Source organism: Chiloscyllium plagiosum, unplaced genomic scaffold (assembly GCF_037043375.1).
Source record: "Chiloscyllium plagiosum isolate Xiang-an unplaced genomic scaffold, Cpla_swu_hap1 HiC_scaffold_32, whole genome shotgun sequence".
NCBI lineage: Eukaryota > Metazoa > Chordata > Chondrichthyes > Orectolobiformes > Hemiscylliidae > Chiloscyllium > Chiloscyllium plagiosum.
In genome coordinates, this window is record NW_028270170.1 from 3780413 (window position 1) to 3800566 (window position 20154).

Genomic DNA, 20154 nt, shown 5'->3' on the forward strand with positions numbered 1-20154 from the left:
AGTCACTGCCACATGCTGGCACTCTGTGGGCTCCTCCAGTTTGCCATGCACCTGGAGCTAACCACCATGTCACCACTGTTGCCATACATCCTGAGTCAGTTCTTCCAGCATCATCATTGTTGCTGCGGACGATAAGATATTATACCAAGGCTCTATCTTTCCTCATTGATGAAATAGCTATTTCAAAGTGAATTGGAGGTGTTCTTCCTGATGTCATGGTCAACATATAACTCTGAACTAACCTACCAAAGCACGATACACTGTATATGCTTATGAGATTTTGCTGCTTATAAATTGGCAGCTATGTTTCCCATATTAAACAGTGAATGTACTTCACAGGTATGAAGTATTTTGGGATGTGTTTAATACTGATGACTGCAATACTTTCTTTTTCTTTTGATTTTTATATAATTTTTTGCACATATCTGATCAGGTACGAGGCCCTACTTTATTTTGATCCATTCTGACTGAAAAGAATGATTGGCATTTTTGCTCACCATCTTGTTGGCCTGGATGGAAACCTTCACCTCTGAATCAGAAGATCAAGGATGAAAAATCCACTCCAGCCAGTCCTAATGGGTGGAGGCTAGTGCTTAAAGTTTTGGATTAATGCTCATTAAGATTCTTGCCAATCCTCCTGTTCCCCACCTGCTTCAATACATAGCTTGAGGGAGTCCTTAATATTCTCCTGTCATCCAGTTTATCAATCTATCTGTTACCATAATGATCATTACGGTCATAAAGAATTTGTCATGTCAGTCCATGTTCATATGGGGATCAAGGAAATAACAGAGGAGTTAAACAGATATTTTCCATTGCTCTTTACAGTGGAAGATACTTTGAATATACCAGTACTAACAGAGAACACGGGGGAGGAATTAAATGCAATTGCCATTGCTAGAGAAATAATATTAGTCAAACTAAAGGCTGATAAACCCCTAGCTCTGATGGCTGGCATCCAGGATCCAAAAGGAAGTTGCTCCAGAGATAGTGTGGTTGTAATTTTCCAAAACTCTTTTGGGTTCTGGAGAGGTACCAGCGGATTGGAAAAATGCCAGTGGATTAGTGACTATGGACCATTAGCTTAATATCTATTATCGAAAGATGTTGGAATCAATTATGAAGGAAGTAATAGCAGTACATTTGGAAAATCATAATCGAACCAAGCAGAATAAGCAGAGCATCATAATGTCTGACTAATTTATTAAAGTTCTTCAAGGAAGTCTCAACGAGAGGAGAGCCACGGGTGTATCATATTTGCACTTCCAGAAGTTATTTGATAAGGTACCTCACAAAAGTCAAAAGATAAGAGCCCATGATGGTGGAGGTAGTATATTGATGTGGATAAAGAATTGGCTCACGGGCAGGAAACGGCGAGTGGGGAGAAGGGCTTCTTTTTCAGATTGGCGACTCGTGACCAGTGCAATTCCACAGCGATCACTGCTGGGACCACAACTGTTTACCATATATATTAATCACTTGAAGGAAGGAAGTGAATGTACCATAACCAAATTTGCAAACAACACAGAAATAGATGGAAAGACAAGTTGCAAGAGGGAATAGCTTACAGAGATACTGACAGGTTAACTAAGTGGGCTACACATTGGGAAATGGAGTATAATGTGGGGAAAATGTAAAGTTGTTCATTTTAGAAAAGAGAACAAAAGAACAGAATATTTTTTAAATAGAGAAAACTGTAGAAATCTGCAACACAAAGGTACTTGGAAGGACTTGTGCACAAAACACAGAAAACTCATACACAGATGCAGCAGGTAATCAGGAATCTAATGGAATGTTGGCCCCTAATCTCAAGGGTGGTGGAGTACAAGAGTAAGGAAGGCTTACTGTACAACGTGCAGCTGAGGCCACATTTGGAGAACTGTGAGCAGTTTGGGTCCCCTTATTTAAGGAAATGTATTTGGGCGGCACGGTGGCACAGTGGTTAGCACTGCTGCCTCACAGCGCCAGAGACCCGGGTTCAATTCCTGCCTCAGGCGACTGACTGTGTGGAGTTTGCACGTTCTCCCCTTGTCTGCGTGGGTTTCCTCCGGGTGCTCCGGTTTCCTCCCACTGTCCAAAGATGTGCAGGTCAGGTGAATTGGCCACGCTAAATTGCCCGTAGTGTTAGGTATAGGGGTAAATGTAGGGGTATGGGTGGGTTGCGCTTCGGCGGGTCGGTGTGGACTTGTTGGGCCGAAGGGCCTGTTTCCACACTGTAATGTAATGTAATGTAAAAATGTATTATTTAATTGGAGTCAGTTCAAGTAATGTTCACTAGGATGATCCCTGGTATGGAGGGACTGTCCTGTGAGCAAAGGCTAAACAGGTTGGGACTTTATTCCATGGGGTTTAGAAGAGTCGGAGGTGACCTCATTGATACATATAGGATTCTTATTGGGCTTGGCAGGGTCAATGCTGAGAGGATATTTCCCCTTGTGGGAAAATTTAGGATGAGAGGGCATAGTCTGAGAATAATGTGGTGCCAATCTGAGACTGGGGTTAGGAGAAATGTGTTCTCTCAGATTGTTGAGAGTCTTTGGAGCTCTTTGCCACAGAGAGCTGGGTGGGCACTGTCTTTGTGTATATGTAAGGCTGAGATGGATTGATTTTAGATCAGTCTGGGAGTCAAAAGGCCTGCTCCTGTGCTGTAATTTTCTTTATTCTTCGAGTCAAAGATTATAGGGAAAATGCAGGAAAGTGGATGTGAGGAGTGCCAGATCATCCATGGCCCTAATGAATGACAGTTTCGGGCATAAGCCCTTCTTCAGGAATTGGCTTACGCCCGAAATGTCGATTCTCCTGTTCCTTGGATGCTGCCTGACCTGCTGTGCTTTTCCAGCAACACATTTTCAGCTCTGATCTCCAGCATCTGCAGCCCTCACTTTCTCTGTAATGAATGACAGAGCAGACTTGAGAGGCTGAATGGTCTACTCCTGTTCTTTCCTGTTATGGTCTTATATATGTGGATAGTGTTGTGATTGTAACAAGGTCAGCCAGGTGGACCTCATAGAATATGAGTTCCTTGATTGGGGCTGTTAATCTGGTCCAATCAGGGAGCTCTGGATAACAGTTAAGAACAGCAGTGTTCGAAAGGTGTGTCAGGGCGGACTGAGAACTGGAAGGGGCATGGGGTGGACCGAGAACCAGAAGGTGGGTAGGGGCGGGCTGCCTTAGAGTGGTCGGAAGGTGGGAGGGATGGGGGCTTGCTGGGTCTGTATTGTCTGCACTTTTGTATGTAACAGTACTGTCTAATGTACAACTCTCACTGCTGTTGTCTCCTTATATCTTTGTGAAACTGGGATTTGAGGTTTGTCCTCATGTCCCTGTAAACTGTTTGAATGGTAGGGTTTGGGGCCTGGCTTTGCTGCTCCTCTCCCTTGTAAAATTGCTGTCTCTTGTATGTAGCTGTAAATGTAACTGCTTGTTGTAAACTGTTTTTGTAATTTGTTTAATAAAATAAAAAAAAAAGAACAGCAGTGTTCAACTGCTTGTTCTGTGGCGCTGTGGAGTCCGTGGACCATGTATATATTGGGTGTGGGCGTTTGCACTCCCTTTTTGATTTCCTGAAAAACCTTCTCCTCTGTTTTTGGCTGCACTTCAGTCCCACGCTCCTGATCTTTGGGCACCCGGTACGGAGGAAGGAGGGCAGGTCTGAAGACCTCCTCGTGGGTCTGATCCTGGGCCTGGCCAAACTGGCCATTAACAGGTCCAGGCAGCGGGCCGTGGAGGGGGTCGTTAGGGCCGACTGCCTGCCCCTCTTCCGCGGTTATGTTAGAGCCCGGGTGTCCTTGGAGAAGGAGCACGCGGTGTCGACCAACACCCTGGAGTTGTTCAGGGAGAGGTGGGCGCCGCAGGGAGTGGAGTGCATCATTTCTCCCTCCAATTCTATTTTGATTTAGTCCCTACCCTCCCCTTCACTGTTTTAATCACACAGCACTGCCCTTTGATGTGAAGGGCAGTGTTTGTCACTGGCCACCCGGGTGTTTTCCTATCTTCCTGGTGGTGGAAATTGAATAAAGATTCGTGCACTTTGTCTTTCACTGTGTCTCACACCTGCACACACACACCATGGGTGCTGGGGATAAAATAAGCACTACCGCACTTAGGTGGTAGTGTGGGGGTTAAAATAAAAAAAAAGAAAAAAGAAAAAAAAAGAAAAGAAAAAATATAAACAGGGGATGTTTTCCTATCTTCCTGGTGGTGGAATTTGAATAAAAAGAAAAAAAAAGAAGAGGAAAAAAAAAGAACAGCAGTGTTCAACTGCTTGTTCTGTGGCGCTGTGGAGTCCGTGGACCACGTATATATTGGGTGTGGGCGTTTGCACTCCCTTTTTGATTTCCTGAAAAACCTTCTCCTCTGTTTTTGGCTGCACTTCAGTCCCACGCTCCTGATCTTTGGGCACCCGGTACGGAGGAAGGAGGGCAGGTCTGAAGACCTCCTCGTGGGTCTGCTCCTGGGCCTGGCCAAACTGGCCATCAACAGGTCCAGGGCAGCGGGCCGTGGAGGGGGTCGTTAGGGCCGAATGCCTGCCCCTCTTCTGCGGTTACGTTAGAGCCCGGGTGTCCTTGGAGAAGGAGCACGCAGTGTCGACCAACACCCTGGAGTTGTTCAGGGAGAGGTGGGCGCCGCAGGGAGTGGAGTGCATCATTTCTCCCTCCAATTCTATTTTGATTTAGTCCCTACCCTCCCCTTCACTGTTTTGATCACACAGCACAAAAAAAAATAAACAGGAGATTCCGCAGGGAGTGGAGTGCATCATTTCTCCCTCCAATTCTATTTTGATTTAGTCCCTACCCTCCCCTTCACTGTTTTGATCACACAGCACTGTCCCTTGATGTGAAGGGCAGTGCTTGTCTCTGGCCACCCGGGTGTTTTCCTATCTTCCTGGTGGTGGAAATTGAATAAAGATTCGTGCACTTTGTGTCTTCCACTGTGTCTCACACCTGCACACACACACCATGGGTGCTGGGGATAAAATAAGCACTACCGCACTTAGGTGGTAGTGTGGGGTTAAAAAAGAAAAGGAAAAAAAAATAAACAGGAATGTGGTTAAATTTAAAAGAAAAATAATCAGGGGATTCGACAAAAAAAAATCAGGTGATTGTCAGGTGGTAGTGTGGGAAGAAAAACAAGAAAAAGAAAAAAAAAAGACGGTTAGAGAAGCCAGAAGGTGGGTAGGCTGTCCTGATTGCTGTTGTCCTGGAGGGGGGTTTGGGGAAGCAGGACGGGCTGCCCTAGAGGTGGCCGGAAGGTGTGTCAGGGTGGACCGAGAACTGGAAGTGGCATGGAGTGGACCGGGAGCCAGAAGTGGTGTAGGGGAGGCTGCCTTAGAGTGGCCGGAAGGTGGGAGGGATGGGGGGATGCTTGCTGGATTTCTGGGGAACTGTATTGTATGCACTTTTTTTGTGTAATTGGACTGTCTTGTCTGTAAAAATGTAATTGTTACTGTCTTGTATTGATTGAAACTGGGATTTGAGGTTTGTTCACATTTCCCCGAAAACTGGTTGGACGATAGGGTTTGGGGCCTGGCTTTGCTGCTCCACTCCCTTGTAAAACTGCTGCTTTTTTATATACAGCTGTTAATGTTAATTGTTTTGTAAACTGTGAATTGTTTAATAAAATATAAAAAAAGAACAGGAGTGTCAGACATCCTGTTCACTCTCAGAGCTGGCTCTGAGGGAGCTGGATCAGTGTCAAGGATTCTCCACAAGTAAATAAAGGATAACTTGGTGACAGGATACCTGGCCTCTGTGGAGTTATTTCAGTGACGATGAGAGTACGATATAAGGACTCCAGAAGTGTTGGTCATGGACAATGGGAGGTCATTTATCAGCAAGAAATTTGACTATTTCCTAAAGTCGAATGGAATTCAGCATGTTCAAAAAAACAGGAGTGTCAAAAACCCTGTTCCCTCTGAGAGCTGGCCCGGAGGGAGCTGGATCAGTGTCAAGGATTCTCTGTTTGTAAATAATGGGTGACTTGGTGATGGGATACTGGCTCTGTGGAGGTATTTCAGATACATTCCTTGTAACTAATTTTATGAAACATTATTGGGGGTTGGCAGTAATGTGGTGTAATCAGATCAGCCATGATCTTATTGAATGGCAGAGCAGACCTATCTACAGTATAGGTCTTCGTCGATCAGTATGGAATTGAAGTGCCAATCTAGATTTCATGCTCAAGTCTCCAATGTGGGATTTGCACCCTAGCATTCAGAAAAACAAGGAAGTATTCTACTTACTGAGCCATTGACACGACCTTAGTAAACCTCATCTTGTTTGTATTCACCTCTGTTTTCCCAAGCTTGACATATTTAGACATGTCAAAGGTCCCCTGGGATTGAAGCATCACCCTTCAATGTAGCATCAAACATTGGTCAACAATAGCCATTTTCCATGCAATGTAGCTGATGGAGCCAGCAATTAAACTACATGTACTGTCAAGTCAAGTCCAGGAGCATGTATGCAAACTTCAGCGTGAATTAATACTTTCAGGAGCTCCTTTCTAGGAAGGTTTCACCATCATGAAATGTGAGCTGAAGAAACATTCTCCATTCCAGAACACAACTTCAATCCATCATTACCAGTGACTACAATAGGCTGCTACCATAGGTCTTAATACCTGGTATACATTTAGCAACAAACATCACCATCTGTTTTTATTTGGGTACACACACACCCTATTGGTCCAGATTGTTTTCAAGAGCTAAAATTCAGGGACTAAGATCCAAGTCTTGGACTTATCCAGAGCAGTGAATGCTCTAAATATCTCTGAGGGAATTGCTGAAACAGATAGTGTGACAGAGTTACTGAGCTTGATTATGAAAGGATTTTATTGATAGGGTGAGGGAGTTACAACGTCCAACTGTGCACTGAATCCCAATGGACTGAATCCATTCCCATTCACTGGACTGAATCCATTCCCATTCACTGCCATTACAAAGAATTTCAATGAGTCATACCCTTTTTCTGCATTCTTTGCAGGATTGCAATGGACTAAACTTAATGCCATTGTACCCAATCTGTTCTCCAATAATACTGAAACAAGACATCCTGTGTCAAGAATAAAACATTCCTCAGTTGTCCCGTGCTTTCTGAAATGGCCTTAAGAGCTGGAGGTGCAGTTCTCTGTACAATGTTGGAATCACATGACCTTCCTTTGTACTTCACATGGGTGTAGTTGCCTGGCAGGAAGGTAATGATTTATAAAAGGATATCACGTGAGATTTCTTATTTTATGTACTGTAAAAGAAGGTGTTTTAGTCTTTTGATGCTACAAGCCATGTGTAAAACAGTAATGGGATACCAGAACTGTGCAGATTTGTGTCACAGTTTGATACGGTGCTATAATAATTACAAACTAATTACTATAGGGGATGCACTAAATATTCTCACAGTTGTTCATCAGCCATTGGAAGGGCTGTGATTGTAACGTTTAGGAAATATATAATTTTCAAACCTTGGTATACAGCTCCTTTGAAGGAATAATTGGTGCCTATTGAATAAGACGTTAAACTGAGGCTCTTCCTGTCCTCTGAAGTTCCCATGGCACTACTCAAAGAGCTGGAACATGCTCCCAGACTCCTGGTCAATGTTTATCCCTCAGTCAACATGACAACAACAGCTTGTTTGGTCATTTATCATATTGCTGTTTCCTTGCTGAGAGTGAATTGCCTGCCACATTTCTTACAACACTGACTTCAGAAACGACTCTACTGGCTGTAACACACTGTAGATGCCCTCAGGCCATGAAAAGTACTATATAAATGTGATTTACTTTATCCACAGTTCAGCGAAAGCCAGCTTCAACAACACAAAAGTTGTGATTTTTAAAGAGTATACTGACTTTTTTTATATGAGTGATGCGTATAATACAACTCAAGTACATTCCTTGGATTTATTGACTTCAGGCTTCTCACTCAACTACAGTAACCATTTTCTTTAAATGAAGACTTTTGTTCCTTTTTCTTTCCTGATACTGCCCTATGCTGGACATCACCCCTTTGGTGCTAACTGGTTTCTAATGCCTCACATATGTCCATCCTTGTTGCTCATGGCTAATTAGCATGTAAAAACACTAGTCACTACCTCAATTGTTAATCAGAGATTTATCTTTCATGTTTTACAACCAATAAAAGGTATCATTTCTAGGAAGTTTTGTTTTTATACAGCGCTATATAATAAATCATTAATGATAAATAAATTGTTAAATCCTTCTGTTTTCAATATGTAAACATCTAACCAAGATGGCGGCACAGTATTAGGGCTGTGTTTGGCCTTCTGAGCCTGGTGCCTGTCCGCTTTCCTTTATTTTTGTTTCATTCTCTTTAAAGCCTTCTGCGACAGGGCCATCAGCACCAGCACCAGCACAGCAGCGAGAGCGGGCCATTTGCAGAATGGTGGCCGTCTTCTGGCATATGGAAGGGGCGACAGCATGTTCGTGCCTCCTCCCATCAATCGGCGGCGGTAAAGCTCCTCCTGAAAATTGGCGCCATTGGAATCGGCAGCATGTTTGTGCCTCCTCCAGGGGATGGAAGTGCCGGTTGTGGCAGCAACAGCAAATCTCTCCCCTGCAATCGGAGTATGGCAACTTTGTCCACTTTTCACTGTACTTGAACACGTGACAATAAAATCTAATTCTGGTAAGATACAACATAGAAGGCTATTTAGCCCATCATGAATGAGTGCTCTAATTTTTTTCCACTCCCTTGCACTTTCCCCACAGCCCTATTTTTTTTCCCTCCCTTTCAAGCATTTAATTGAATTGTCTTTTGTAATGTAACTAGAGAATTTGCTTTTGTTCTGTCAGGCAGTGCATTCCAGATAGAGGCAGGAGTAGGCTAATTAGCCCCTCAAGCCAAAGCCTAGTCAGATCATGTATCTTCACTCCATCTATCCATTTTTGCCATTATCACAATCTTAACAAACAGAGAAGATGATAGCCCAAGTGGCAATATGGCTACCCTATTAATCTAGAGACTCAGGTTCAAATCCAACCATAGCAGATAGTGGAAACTGAATTCAATAAAAATCTGGAATTAAGAGTCTAGTGAAACAGTTGACTATTATTGGAAAAACCTATCTGGTTTTCTAACATCCTTTAGGGAAGGAAATCTGCTGTCTTTACCTGGTCTGGTCTACATGTCACTCCAGACCCAGAGCACTCAACCAGTAAATGTTGGTCCAGCCAGTGATGCCCACGTCCTGTGAATACATTAGAAAAATCTATCAAAACACTTATTGCTCATCCCTAATTGTCCCTGGTGAAGGTAGTGCTGAGCAGTCTCCTTGAATCAGTGCAGTCTTTGTAGTATAGGGACATCCATAGAGCTACTGTACTGTATAAAATAAACTTTTGTCAGGGGTTTAGTCAACTCAGAAATAGCTATTTTTGTTAGAAGCAAACTTATTCTCACAATAAGTGGAAAGGCTGGTTAAAAAAATAACGTATAATGTGCAATTAAACTGTATCCCCTTGATCCCAAACATACAACACATTCACATGAAAGGTGAGATAGTGTAGCTGTGCAGAAATGATACGGCTTTTTAAAACAAAACACAAAGGGAAGTTCAGTGGGTAATAGAATGCTAGCTTTTTATCTCAAAAGCTATGGGGTTTAAAAATAGGTCTTGTGAAAAGTGTACAAGTAACTAGTTACACCACAGCTGGAATATTGTGAACAGAAATGACCCCCTTATTTAAGGAGAGATATACTGGAATTGGAGGTATTCCAATGAAGGTTCACTAGGTTGATTCTGAGTACAGAGGGATTTTCTTCTGAGATGTTGAATAGGTTGGCTTATACTCATTGGAGTTTAGGAGGAGAGGAGACCTTACTGAAGCACATAAGGTACTTAGCAGACTTCACTGGAGAAATCTATAGAGGTTGCTTCTCCTGAGGGAGAGGTTAGGATCAGAGAGTATCATCTCAGAGTAAGCAGTTGCCCATTTTTGATAGTTTTTTTTAGAGGATATTGAATATGTGGAATTCTTTACCGCTGAGGGCAGTCAAGGATGGGTTGTTAAGTATATTCAAGACCAAGACAGATTTTTAATCATGAATGGAATCAAAGGTTATGGTGGTAAGGCAGTAAAGTGGAGTTGAGGATTATTGGATCAGCTATGAACTTTCCGAATGACGGAGTGGATTTGAGGGGCTGAATGGCCTGCTTTGCTCCTACATCTTATGGTCTTATCTCAGACTTAAAATTAACAATTGAGTAATCAACTGCCATTTGCATTGGAGTGTTTCAAACTTCTATCAGCCTTAGAGTCATAGAGATGTACAGCATGGAAACAGACCCTTTGGTCCAACCCGTCCATGCCGACCAGATATCCCAACCCAATCTAGTCCCACCTGCCAGCACCCGGCCCATATCCCTCCAAACCCTTCCTATTCATATATCCAACCAAATGCCTCTTAAATGTTGCAATTGTACCAGCCTCCACCACATCCTTTGGCAGCTATTCCATACACATACCACCCGCTGCGTGAAAAAGTTGCATCTTAGGTCTCTTTTATATTTTTCCACTCTCACCCTAAATCTATGCCCTCTAGTTCTAGACTCCCTGACCCCAGGGAAAAGACCTTGTCTATTTATCCTATCCATGCCCCTCATAATTTTGTAAACCTCTATAAGGTCACTCTTCAGCCTCCGACGCACCGGGGAAAACAGCCCCAGCCTGTTCAGCCTCTCCCTGTAGCTCAGATCCTCCAACCCTGGCAACATCCTTGTAAATCTTTTCTGAACCCTTTCAAGTTTCACAACATCTTTCTGATAGGAAGGAGACCAGAATTGCACGCAATATTCCAACAGTGGCCTAACCAATGTCCTGTACAGCTGCAACATGACCTCCCAACTCCTGTACTCAATATTCTGACCAATAAAGGAAAGCATACCAAACGCCTTCTTCACTATCCTATCTACCTGCGACTCCACTTTCAAGGAGCTATGAACCTGTACTCCAAGGTCTCTTTTTTCAGCAACACTCCCTAGGACCTTACCATTAAGTGTGTAAGTCCTGCTAAGATTTGCTTTCCCAAAGCAGATGTTTTATTCCAAAAGGCCTAGTTCTTACTTGAAAGTCCTGACCCTAATCCCAGACTCCCTAGTCAGTGAAACGATTTTCCCACGATGAGCTCTAAGGATTAGTCCAACAGCAGTGTCATTATGCCAGTATATCAGCTCAAATCTGTCTTGTTTACAACTCAGCATTATTTTTACAGAGAGATTTGGTTTATTGGTTATTGAACATATTCAAGACACAGTTTGATTAATTTTGGGTAGCAAGAATTGAGGATATGGAAAAGTGCAGGAAGGTAGAGCTGAAGTTGAAGGTGATGATGGTGTAGGGGCAATGTCACTGGACGAGGAATCTAGAGACCCAGCTAGTGGAATTTAAATTCAATTAATTATAATCTGGAATGTAAATTTAGTCTCCGTAATGGTCACCATGAAACTATCACTGATCATGTTGAAACACATCAGTTTCATTAATATCCTTTTGAAAAGGAAGAATGCTGTCCTCACTCACTCTGGCCTACATGCGACTCTTGATCCATTACCGTCACATTGACTCTTTACTGCTCACTGCCTTGACACTGGCAAGCCACTCAATTTAAAGGCAATTAGGGAGAGGCAACAAATGCTGGCCTTACCAACGATGCCCATATCCCAAGATATGACTTGTTAAAATCCATGATCTTATTGAATGGGAAAGCTGCTGGCTAACAGCAATGTGGCCTTCTCTTTTACATTATATCTTATTTACCATTCATTAGCATTTGCTACTACTATGGGGGAATATTTAAATGAGAATGGTGAGGTGATAGGAATCTGTCCAGTGAGATAAAATTGATTGAACTGCAAATGGAAATTAAAGATAGAGAAGTAGAAAGCAAAAATGAAAGGCAGGGGAAAATAAGGACCAGCAACAAATTAGGCCATAGTACAAATAAATGTAGAAAATTGTTAAAGAGACAAGTCTAGAGATACTACTTCTAAATACTCAAAGTATTAATAAGGTATACAAATTAACATCATAAGTAGTTGTAAAGGGGTACAATATGATTGTGGCTACAGACACGTAGCTGTGGGGTGACCAAAGCTATGAACTGACCATCCAAAAATATTCAGTCTTTAGGAAGGACGGGGAAAAAAGAAACAAGAGGTGGAGTGGCGTTGTCAAAGATGAAATAATAGGAAAGGATATTGGCTCAGAAATAAGAATCAGACTGGATGGAAGTAAGAAGTAACAAGGGGCATAAAATGTTAATCAGAGTTGACTATGATCCTCCAAACAGTAGAGATAAGATAGGAAAAACAGTAAACAGGAGAACAGAGATGCATGCAATAAGGATGCTCCAGTAATCATGGGTGATTTTAATCCACATGTAGGCTGAGCAAACCACGTTATCAAGATTTTATTGCAACAAGAATATTGAGACACTAACTAGGGAACAGGTTATCCTATATTTGATTGTGCAATTTGAAGGGGTTAATTAATAACCTTGTAGTGAAAGGGCCTTTAGGAAAAAAGTGAACTTAATATGATATAACTCTTCATTTGGATAGAAAGTTGAATCCAATATGAAATGATGGTCCTAAATCTAAACAAAGTAAATTACATAAGCTTGAGGGGTGAGTTGGATGTGATAGATTGGGTACCTTCATTAAAAAGCAATGGCTACTACTTAAGGAACAAATATATGCATTACAACAGTTAGTCATTCTTTTTGGGTGAAAGAATACCACGGGAAAAATGGCCCAACAATGGCTATTCAAAGAAACTATTGCTAGTATAAGACTCAAAAATAAGTCATATAAAGTTGCCAGAAAAGTTGAAAACCTGAGGAGTAGTTGAGCAAAGGAGAAAGGAAAAGTAGAGTATGGAATAAACTTGCAAGAAACATAAAATGGACTGCAAGAGCTTAAGTATGAAAACATTAAAAGGTTATTCAAGTCAAATATTCACTCCTTACAGTCTGAAATGGGAAAATTGATAATGGAGAACAAGGAAACAGAGGCACAATTAAATAATTACTTTACAGAAAAGAAAAGTCCCATAAATACTCAGGATGCAAGCATCTAGTGGGAAGTAGGAATTGAAAGAAAGTAACACTAGTTTAAAAAAAAATGAGGACATTAATGGGACTGAAACCTGAGAAGTCCCAAAGGACTACACACAAGGATAGAGGTGGCTATGGAGATAGTGGATGTGTTGGTTGTCAGCTTCTGAAATTCTCTAAATGACCTGTCAGTCTGGAGGGTGAAAAATATAATTATTATTTAAAAACAGAGGGAGGAAATAATAGAAAATTGCTGATTGGTCTCACACCAATAGTACAGAAATGCTGGAGTTCATCATGTAGGATGTGATAACAGAAGACTTAGGAAATGCCAGTGGGTTTACCCAAGGTCTATATGAATTTATGAAAGGGAAATCACATTTGACAAACGTAGTGGAATTCTTTTGAGAACATGATCCAGAATAGATAATGAAAAACAAGTGGATGGGGTATATTTGAATTAATAGAAAAACAGAATGACAGAGTCAATGGTGACTGGTTGGGAAGGAGTGATGTCCAAAGGGACCTGGGTGTCATTGTACACCAGGCATTGAAAGCAAGTGCCACAATGAGTTAGAAAGACAAATGGTCTGTTGGTCTTCATTGTACATGGGATATTATACAGGATTATAAATGTCTTACTGTAGCTGTACAGGGCCCCTAGATAAGACCACAGAGTCATAAGATTTGTATAGCTGAGAAACAGATCGTTCAGTCCAACTCGTCTATGCTGATCAGATATTCTAAATGAATCTCGTCCCATTTGCCAGCATTTGGCCCATATCCCTCCAAACCCTTCCTATTTATGTACCATTCCAGATGCCTTTTAAATGTTGTAATTGTACAGGCCTCCACCAGTTCCTCTGGCAGCTTATTCCACACGCATACTATCCTTTACATAAGAGTGTTGCCCCTCAGGTGCCTTTTAAATCTTTTCCTGTTCACCTTAAAACTTTACCCTTTAGTTTTGGACTCCCCTACCCTGGGAAAAAAAAAGATGTTGGCTATTGATTCTATCCATTCCCTCATGATTTTATAAATCTCTACAAGGTGACCCCTTAGACTCTGATGCTTCAGGGAAGAAAGCCCCCTGCCTTTTCATCCTCTCCTTATCACTCAAACCCTGCAACTCTGGCAACACCATTGTAAATCTTTTCTGAACCCTTTCAAGTTTAATAACATCTTTCCTATAGCAAGAGAACCCAGAATTGTACACAGTATTCTAAAAGTGGCCTAACTAATGTCCTCTACAGTTGCAACATGATACCTTAACTCCTATGCTCAATGCACTCCCAATAAAGCAGAAAGTGACTCTCCAGCATCTACAATCCTCAAAGTCAAAAAGGCTAGTGCTGGAAAAGCACAGGAGGTCAAGCAGCATCCGAGGAGCAGGAGAGTCAACATTTTGGGCATGAGCCTTTCACCAAGAATGTTGCCATTGACTCTCCTACTCCTCAGATGCTGCCTGACCTGCTGTGCTTTTCCAGCACTCACCTATAAGGGCAAGCATACCAAATGCCTTCTTCACTACCTGTGACTCCACTTTCAAGAAAATATGAACCTGTACCCCAAGTTTGCTTTATTTAGCAATAGTCCCCAGGATCTTACCATTAAATGAGTAAGTCCTGCACTAGTTTGCCTTACCAAAACGCAACACCTAACATTTATCTAAATTTTACTCCATCTGTCTCTCCTCAGCCCATCTGATCATGGTCCCATTGTATTAGGAGATAACCTTCTTCACTGTCCACTACACCTCCTATTTTGGGGTCATCTGCAAATTTACGAGTCATGCCAGAATATGTTTAAGATATGATTTGGAGACGCCGGTGTTGGACTGGGTGTACAAAGTTAAAATTCACACAACACCAGGTTATAGTCCAACAGGTTTAATTGGAAGCACACTAGCTTTCAGAACGTCGCTCCTTCATCAGGTGGTAGTTTAAGATAGATTTCTAGAGGCTAAAGGTATCAGTTCTGACAGTTTCTCTCTCTATAGATGCTGCCAGACTTGCTGAGTTTTTCCAGCAATTTCTGCTTTTCTTACAGATCTTCAGTATCACGTTTCACTTCACCGTATCAGAATCTGTGCCTGCTCAGAACAGCAGTGTCAGTGATTAACCTTGCAATTCTGTGCAGAATCCAGGAACTGAAAGTAAACAGGCTGTTTCCCCTCTCCAACATGGCCACCTTCCTACCCAACACCTCAGGTCACATAGCAGCTGCTCGCTCCTCAGCTTCGCGGAGCCCATGGTCATGCGCCTCGCTCCGTCCCACCCCTGGAGCGGAAAAAAATCTGCAAGTCATGGTGTCACGGGGCAGGGGGGTGAGGGGGAGGGGCAAAGCAACCGTTAAACTCCAGCCCCGCCGCCAACTGCGACGCTTCCCACGACCAAACAACCGTTAATTCACTCAACAAACGCTTGAAGTGCGGCCCAACCTTCATCGATCAAACAAAGGAGACAAAAAAATAACATTCGAAGCCGCCCCACGCTCGAAGCCGCCGGCTCCCGGGAGCCTAGGCCATCCTTGCCGCATAGCAACAGGCCACGCCCTCCTGCCCGGCGCCGATTGGCTGGTACCAGAAAGGCGGCACCCAGTCCGTTGACATGCGCCGTGGGATTGGTTAGAGGAGCTGTCCACCAGGAGGCGGGCGGGTGGTCCGGATGCGGAAGTGGTGGTGTTGCTGCTGTTGCTCTTCTTCCCGTCACAAGTTGAAGTGGAGCGGCCCAGTCCAGTCACAACAAACAGATAAAACCCCGCACATGGAGTTGACCGGCGGCCACCGCTTGGGGCGTCTGTAAGAAAGAACCTGCCGACCGCGTGGGGCCTAACCAAACCGGAGCCTGGATCCAGAGGGAAAGGCTCGGGGGGGGCTTTGGACCAGGAAGAGGAATGAGCAGGAGACTGCGTTAACGTTAGCGCCCGACGAAGGAGGAAGTGATTCCCTTCACAAAACAGACCCGGCGCGGGTCAAAAGGGCTGGGACTTGCCATACGTTTTTTTAAACTAGTGTTTTTCTTTGTTTTTTTTTTAATTTGAAAGTCGGACGGAGAGAAGAGTCCGTTAGCCGGGGATCTGTAGATTTCACCTCCCCCGCCTGCTACTTTTAAAAACAATTTGACTGTAATTATTGGAAGGGAAGATGCTCCCCCTGAAGAAGTATTTCACAGAGGGTCTTATCCAGTTCACTATCCTCCTGAGTCTGATGGGGGTCCGGGTGGACATTGACTCTTATCTGAATGCTCAGCTGCCCCCTTTCCGCGAAATTATCTTGGGCCAGAGCTCGGCTTATACCCAGACTCAGTTCCACAACTGGAGGAACACGCTGGACGGCTACGACCTTCACCCGAAGAGCGTGGACCTGGACTACTACTTCACGTCCAGGAGGCTGCTGAACGACGTGAGGGGCTTGGACCGGCTGCTGGTGCCCAGCACCGAACTCAGCGCCTGGCTGGTGCACAGCAGCAGCGGCGGTGGCAGCCGGGAGGCGGACAGCTCGGTGGCCGCCCCGCAGCCCAGCCTGCCGTTGGACAACCCGAGTGGGGTGAACGAGGTGACCGATCCGGAGAGTGGGAACAGAGACAACGGTTCCTCTGAGCAGGTCGAGGAGAACTTGGGAGCAGTGGGATTGCCATTAAGTAGCGAGTTGACCAAGGAGGTATTTTAAACCTAGTGAACATCACCATTTAACTCGAGTGCTGACCCGGATATCTTAAAACTGCATTGTCTTGTTTTCAAGTAGCAAACAGCTAAAAAGGCGAAATAAATACGGATGCTGTAAATCAGAAACAAAAACAGAAGCTGTTGGAAAAGCTGAGCAGGTCTGGTAGCATCTATGAAGAGAAATCAAAGTTAACGTTTCGGGTCCGGTGACCCTTAGAAACAAAATAACTGCCCAAGATAGAAACTCCACCCTCTTATGTACAGATGTAATCTACACGTGCTTTCCTGTTAAATCAGAATTTTGCCTCATCTGTTAGGTTACAACTTGACGTGAAGCATTTAATCTCTATCATTGTGAAACAATGCACCACCTTTAACTTAAGTTTGATTTAGTTTCACAACATTGCTCGTTAAAAGGAAGTAAACATCAGTGATGAGGTAATGCTCAGTTTAAAAGGTAGAGCTTGGCTAAAATGGCTGCTCTTAGTATCTGCAGAATGGTAGATAACCCAAACTGAATCAAATATAAAATTCATCACAAAAGTGATAACATGAATGTTATCATCCTGCAACTTAAACTTGATTTTCATTGTCCCAATTCAATAGGCTGCCTAAAAGTTCTAAACTTTACAACAGGAGCTCATTTGTTCCCATGTGCTCGGACACAAATGGGGACTATGGTCTTTGAGGCTTTGCAGACTGAGGTTATAAGAAATAATAACTATATTACCTTTCTCAACCAACTCTATCATTCTGAAGAAGGGTCACACTGGATTCCATGCTAACACTTTTTCCCCAAAAGTACCAGATATGTTGAGTTACTCCAGCATTTGTGTATCACCTTCCATTCTCAACATCTCTCTCTGCCTTAAACGTTTTATTTAGAATCTGAGAATTATGTCCTTAACCTATTAAGGCATAATCCTTTGTCTATGGACTCTCAATGGTTGGCGTTTATATGTTGCCTGTTCTAATAGTATGACAGCTCAAGGACTGTTAACATCAACAGGATGCTGACAACCCAAATTTGACTCCAACTGTCAGAGATGTTGGGACAAAAGCTTGATGGAAGATAGGCTTGAAGGGGTCTATAAAAAATGTCAAGAGGGTTTTTTTTTGGGACAAGTTTATTGAGACCTATACAGGCCCCAAGTATCAATGTGAACTGAGGCGATGTACAAGAGGCTAGAATTATAAGACTGTGGAGGCCTCTTAAGGTTTTAGGAATATTGCAGAGTTTGAGAGAGAGAAAAGTGGTGAGTTAGGAATGATAATTAATTAAAACTTGCAGTTCACAACCACAAGACAGTATAGATTGCAAGCACTGGGGATAATCAAAACTATCAGGTGCATCAAACAGTAGTATTTCCATTGATGATAATCTGGTAGATCTGACCTGGGATAGAATTGTCTGTGGTGGGTCTTGTGGTGCAGTGTTAGTATCCTTGTATCTAGGTCAGAAGGCAGGGTTCAAGTCTCACCTGCCCTGGAAGAATATCTGGAAAGTTTTCTTTAAAGTTTTGACTTTTTAGAATCATCTGTGCTCCTTTTAGATTGCAAGTATTTCTAGAGTTGCATGAACGGATGGATTATGGATTGCAGCCGCTGTCACTGGTGTAACAGATGCCCATCACATGTCCCAGTGGGATCAAACCACCATAAGGGACCATTTGAGAACAAGGCATGTGATATTTGGAAGTTGGTGAGAGTGAGCAAATTATCAGTTGTATTTTTTTTATTTTGTTTTGAGAGCACTGAATGTTTGAGGGGGTGGGGGCGGTGAAGCTAGGAAGAGGGATTCATATTAGGAAATGCTCTTTAGGTCATAAAACAACAATACAGTTAAGGCAAGAGCGAAAGATTACTGTCTGTATCAGTTGTGATATTGATTAAACATCCCTCTTGCTTTGGTAACTTCAGCCAAGTTTCCTAACTATGTTACTGAAATCTATATATTCTGACCAGGTATGATCTAAAGTTCGATCATATTTTTTTCCAAGCGTCAGTCCTTTTAAAATAGATCCTTGTGCAGCTCAGTCTTGGGGTAGATGTTTCATGCCCAGGGCTTCAATCTAAAGCACTGCTACTTTAGGCTGTGACATGCCTGTGCTTGAAATTCACAATATGATATGTTCCTGTTTTAATTTCTGCTGTGGAGAAAGTGAGGACTGTAGATGCTGGCGATCAGAGCTGAAAAATGTGTTGCTGGAAAAGCAGGTCAGGCAGCATCCAAAGAGCAGGAGAATTGACATTTCGTGCATAAGAAGGGCTTATGCCCGAAACGTTGATTCTCCTTAATTTCTGCTGTGACCATTGCTAAATGAAGAAATTTCCTTCCCCACGAGAAAGGGAAAGCAAATTGGAGAAGAAAGGAACTGAAACTGCAGGCCCTACTGTGTTCTGTTAAATCTCCTCTTTCACTTTTTCTTTATGGATCATGGAATAATTCAGTCTCTCAATTTTCCCTTACTTTGTTCACCATCAATATCTAGTTCACTTAATTTTAAAAATAGCGCATTTACTTAGCAGCTTTGATAGCCATTGGGCATCTTAAAGGACTCTGTTGCCATTAATGTACCTTTTTAAGTGTAGTCATTGTTGTAATTTAAGAACCATGGCAGCCAATATACACAGCCAGCTCCCGCAAACAGCTTGATGTTGACTAGATTATCCATTCTTGTCAAGCTTAAGATGACAAATATTGACCAGGGCAGTGGGAATAACTGCATCATTGTTTCAAAGAGTGCCATCTAATTTTTTGGGCATGAGTTCAGGTGGGGCCTTGATTTAGTTCATAGTTCATGCAAGTTTGATTCTGCCCAGTGGGGTGCAGTGGCTTCAGATGTGTGCACCTTGCTTTCTCCCTTAATCACTCTGTTTCCCTCTTTCCCACTGGGCAGTCAATGAGGGGTCTGACTTTGGCCATCTCCCCCAGTGGTCTGTTTGTTTACTTATTCAAGTGCTGTACAAGGTTAGAGAGCTATAAATATATAAACACAAGTTGTTTCTATACTGAACCCATTAAGCAACATGACAAACACCAAATTCCAATGTAACTTCCGACAGCTGCTCTGCAAGCTATGAATGGAAACAGCAGCTTTACTGAAGATCAGGGGTGAATGTGAGGTGTGAAATGCCTAGGAATGTTTTACTACATTAAAGGTGATAAATGTAAGATGTTGCCAAAGTGGAGGAAATTATTACCATTGAGTTTAAACAGGTATCTGTTTAATCTTTGCAAAGGATTTCAAATGTATAGTGAGGCAGAATGGGAAACTCTGTTGGTTGACTAGAGACCTTGGTAAGGCACATGTGGCAATGCTGAACCGATGAGAGAAAAAAATCAGCTAAATCAGTGACTGAGGTGCGGAGAGAGAATCATGGCAGCCAGTCTGTACTCTGTACAGTTCATGAAAAAG

At 42.8% G+C, this 20154-nt stretch overlaps 1 protein-coding gene and 1 long non-coding RNA gene across 7 annotated transcripts in view; both read left to right on the plus strand.

Moving 5' to 3' along the window:
- The window catches only part of LOC148141534 (uncharacterized), a 29104-nt gene extending 20513 nt beyond the window's left edge, over window positions 1-8591 (plus strand). For 2 of the 3 annotated variants that reach the window (XR_015752471.1, XR_015752469.1), the window contains one exon: window positions 434-2098. This is a non-coding gene — a long non-coding RNA (uncharacterized LOC148141534). Of the gene's footprint in view, window positions 1-433; window positions 2099-8332 lie in introns of those variants that run through there. The other variant, XR_015752470.1, reaches the window with a different exon arrangement.
- A 6984-nt stretch (window positions 8592-15575) lies between these two features.
- The window catches only part of nfe2l1b (nfe2 like bZIP transcription factor 1b), a 44022-nt gene continuing 39443 nt past the window's right edge, over window positions 15576-20154 (plus strand). For 2 of the 4 annotated variants that reach the window (XM_043674754.2, XM_043674755.2), the window contains exon 1: window positions 15578-16730. In XM_043674754.2, coding sequence (XP_043530689.1) covers window positions 16215-16730 — 516 coding nt within the window. In that variant the 5' untranslated portion in view covers window positions 15578-16214. Of the gene's footprint in view, window positions 16731-20154 lie in introns of all 4 variants that reach the window. The other 2 variants (XM_087977724.1, XM_087977725.1) reach the window with 2 other exon arrangements.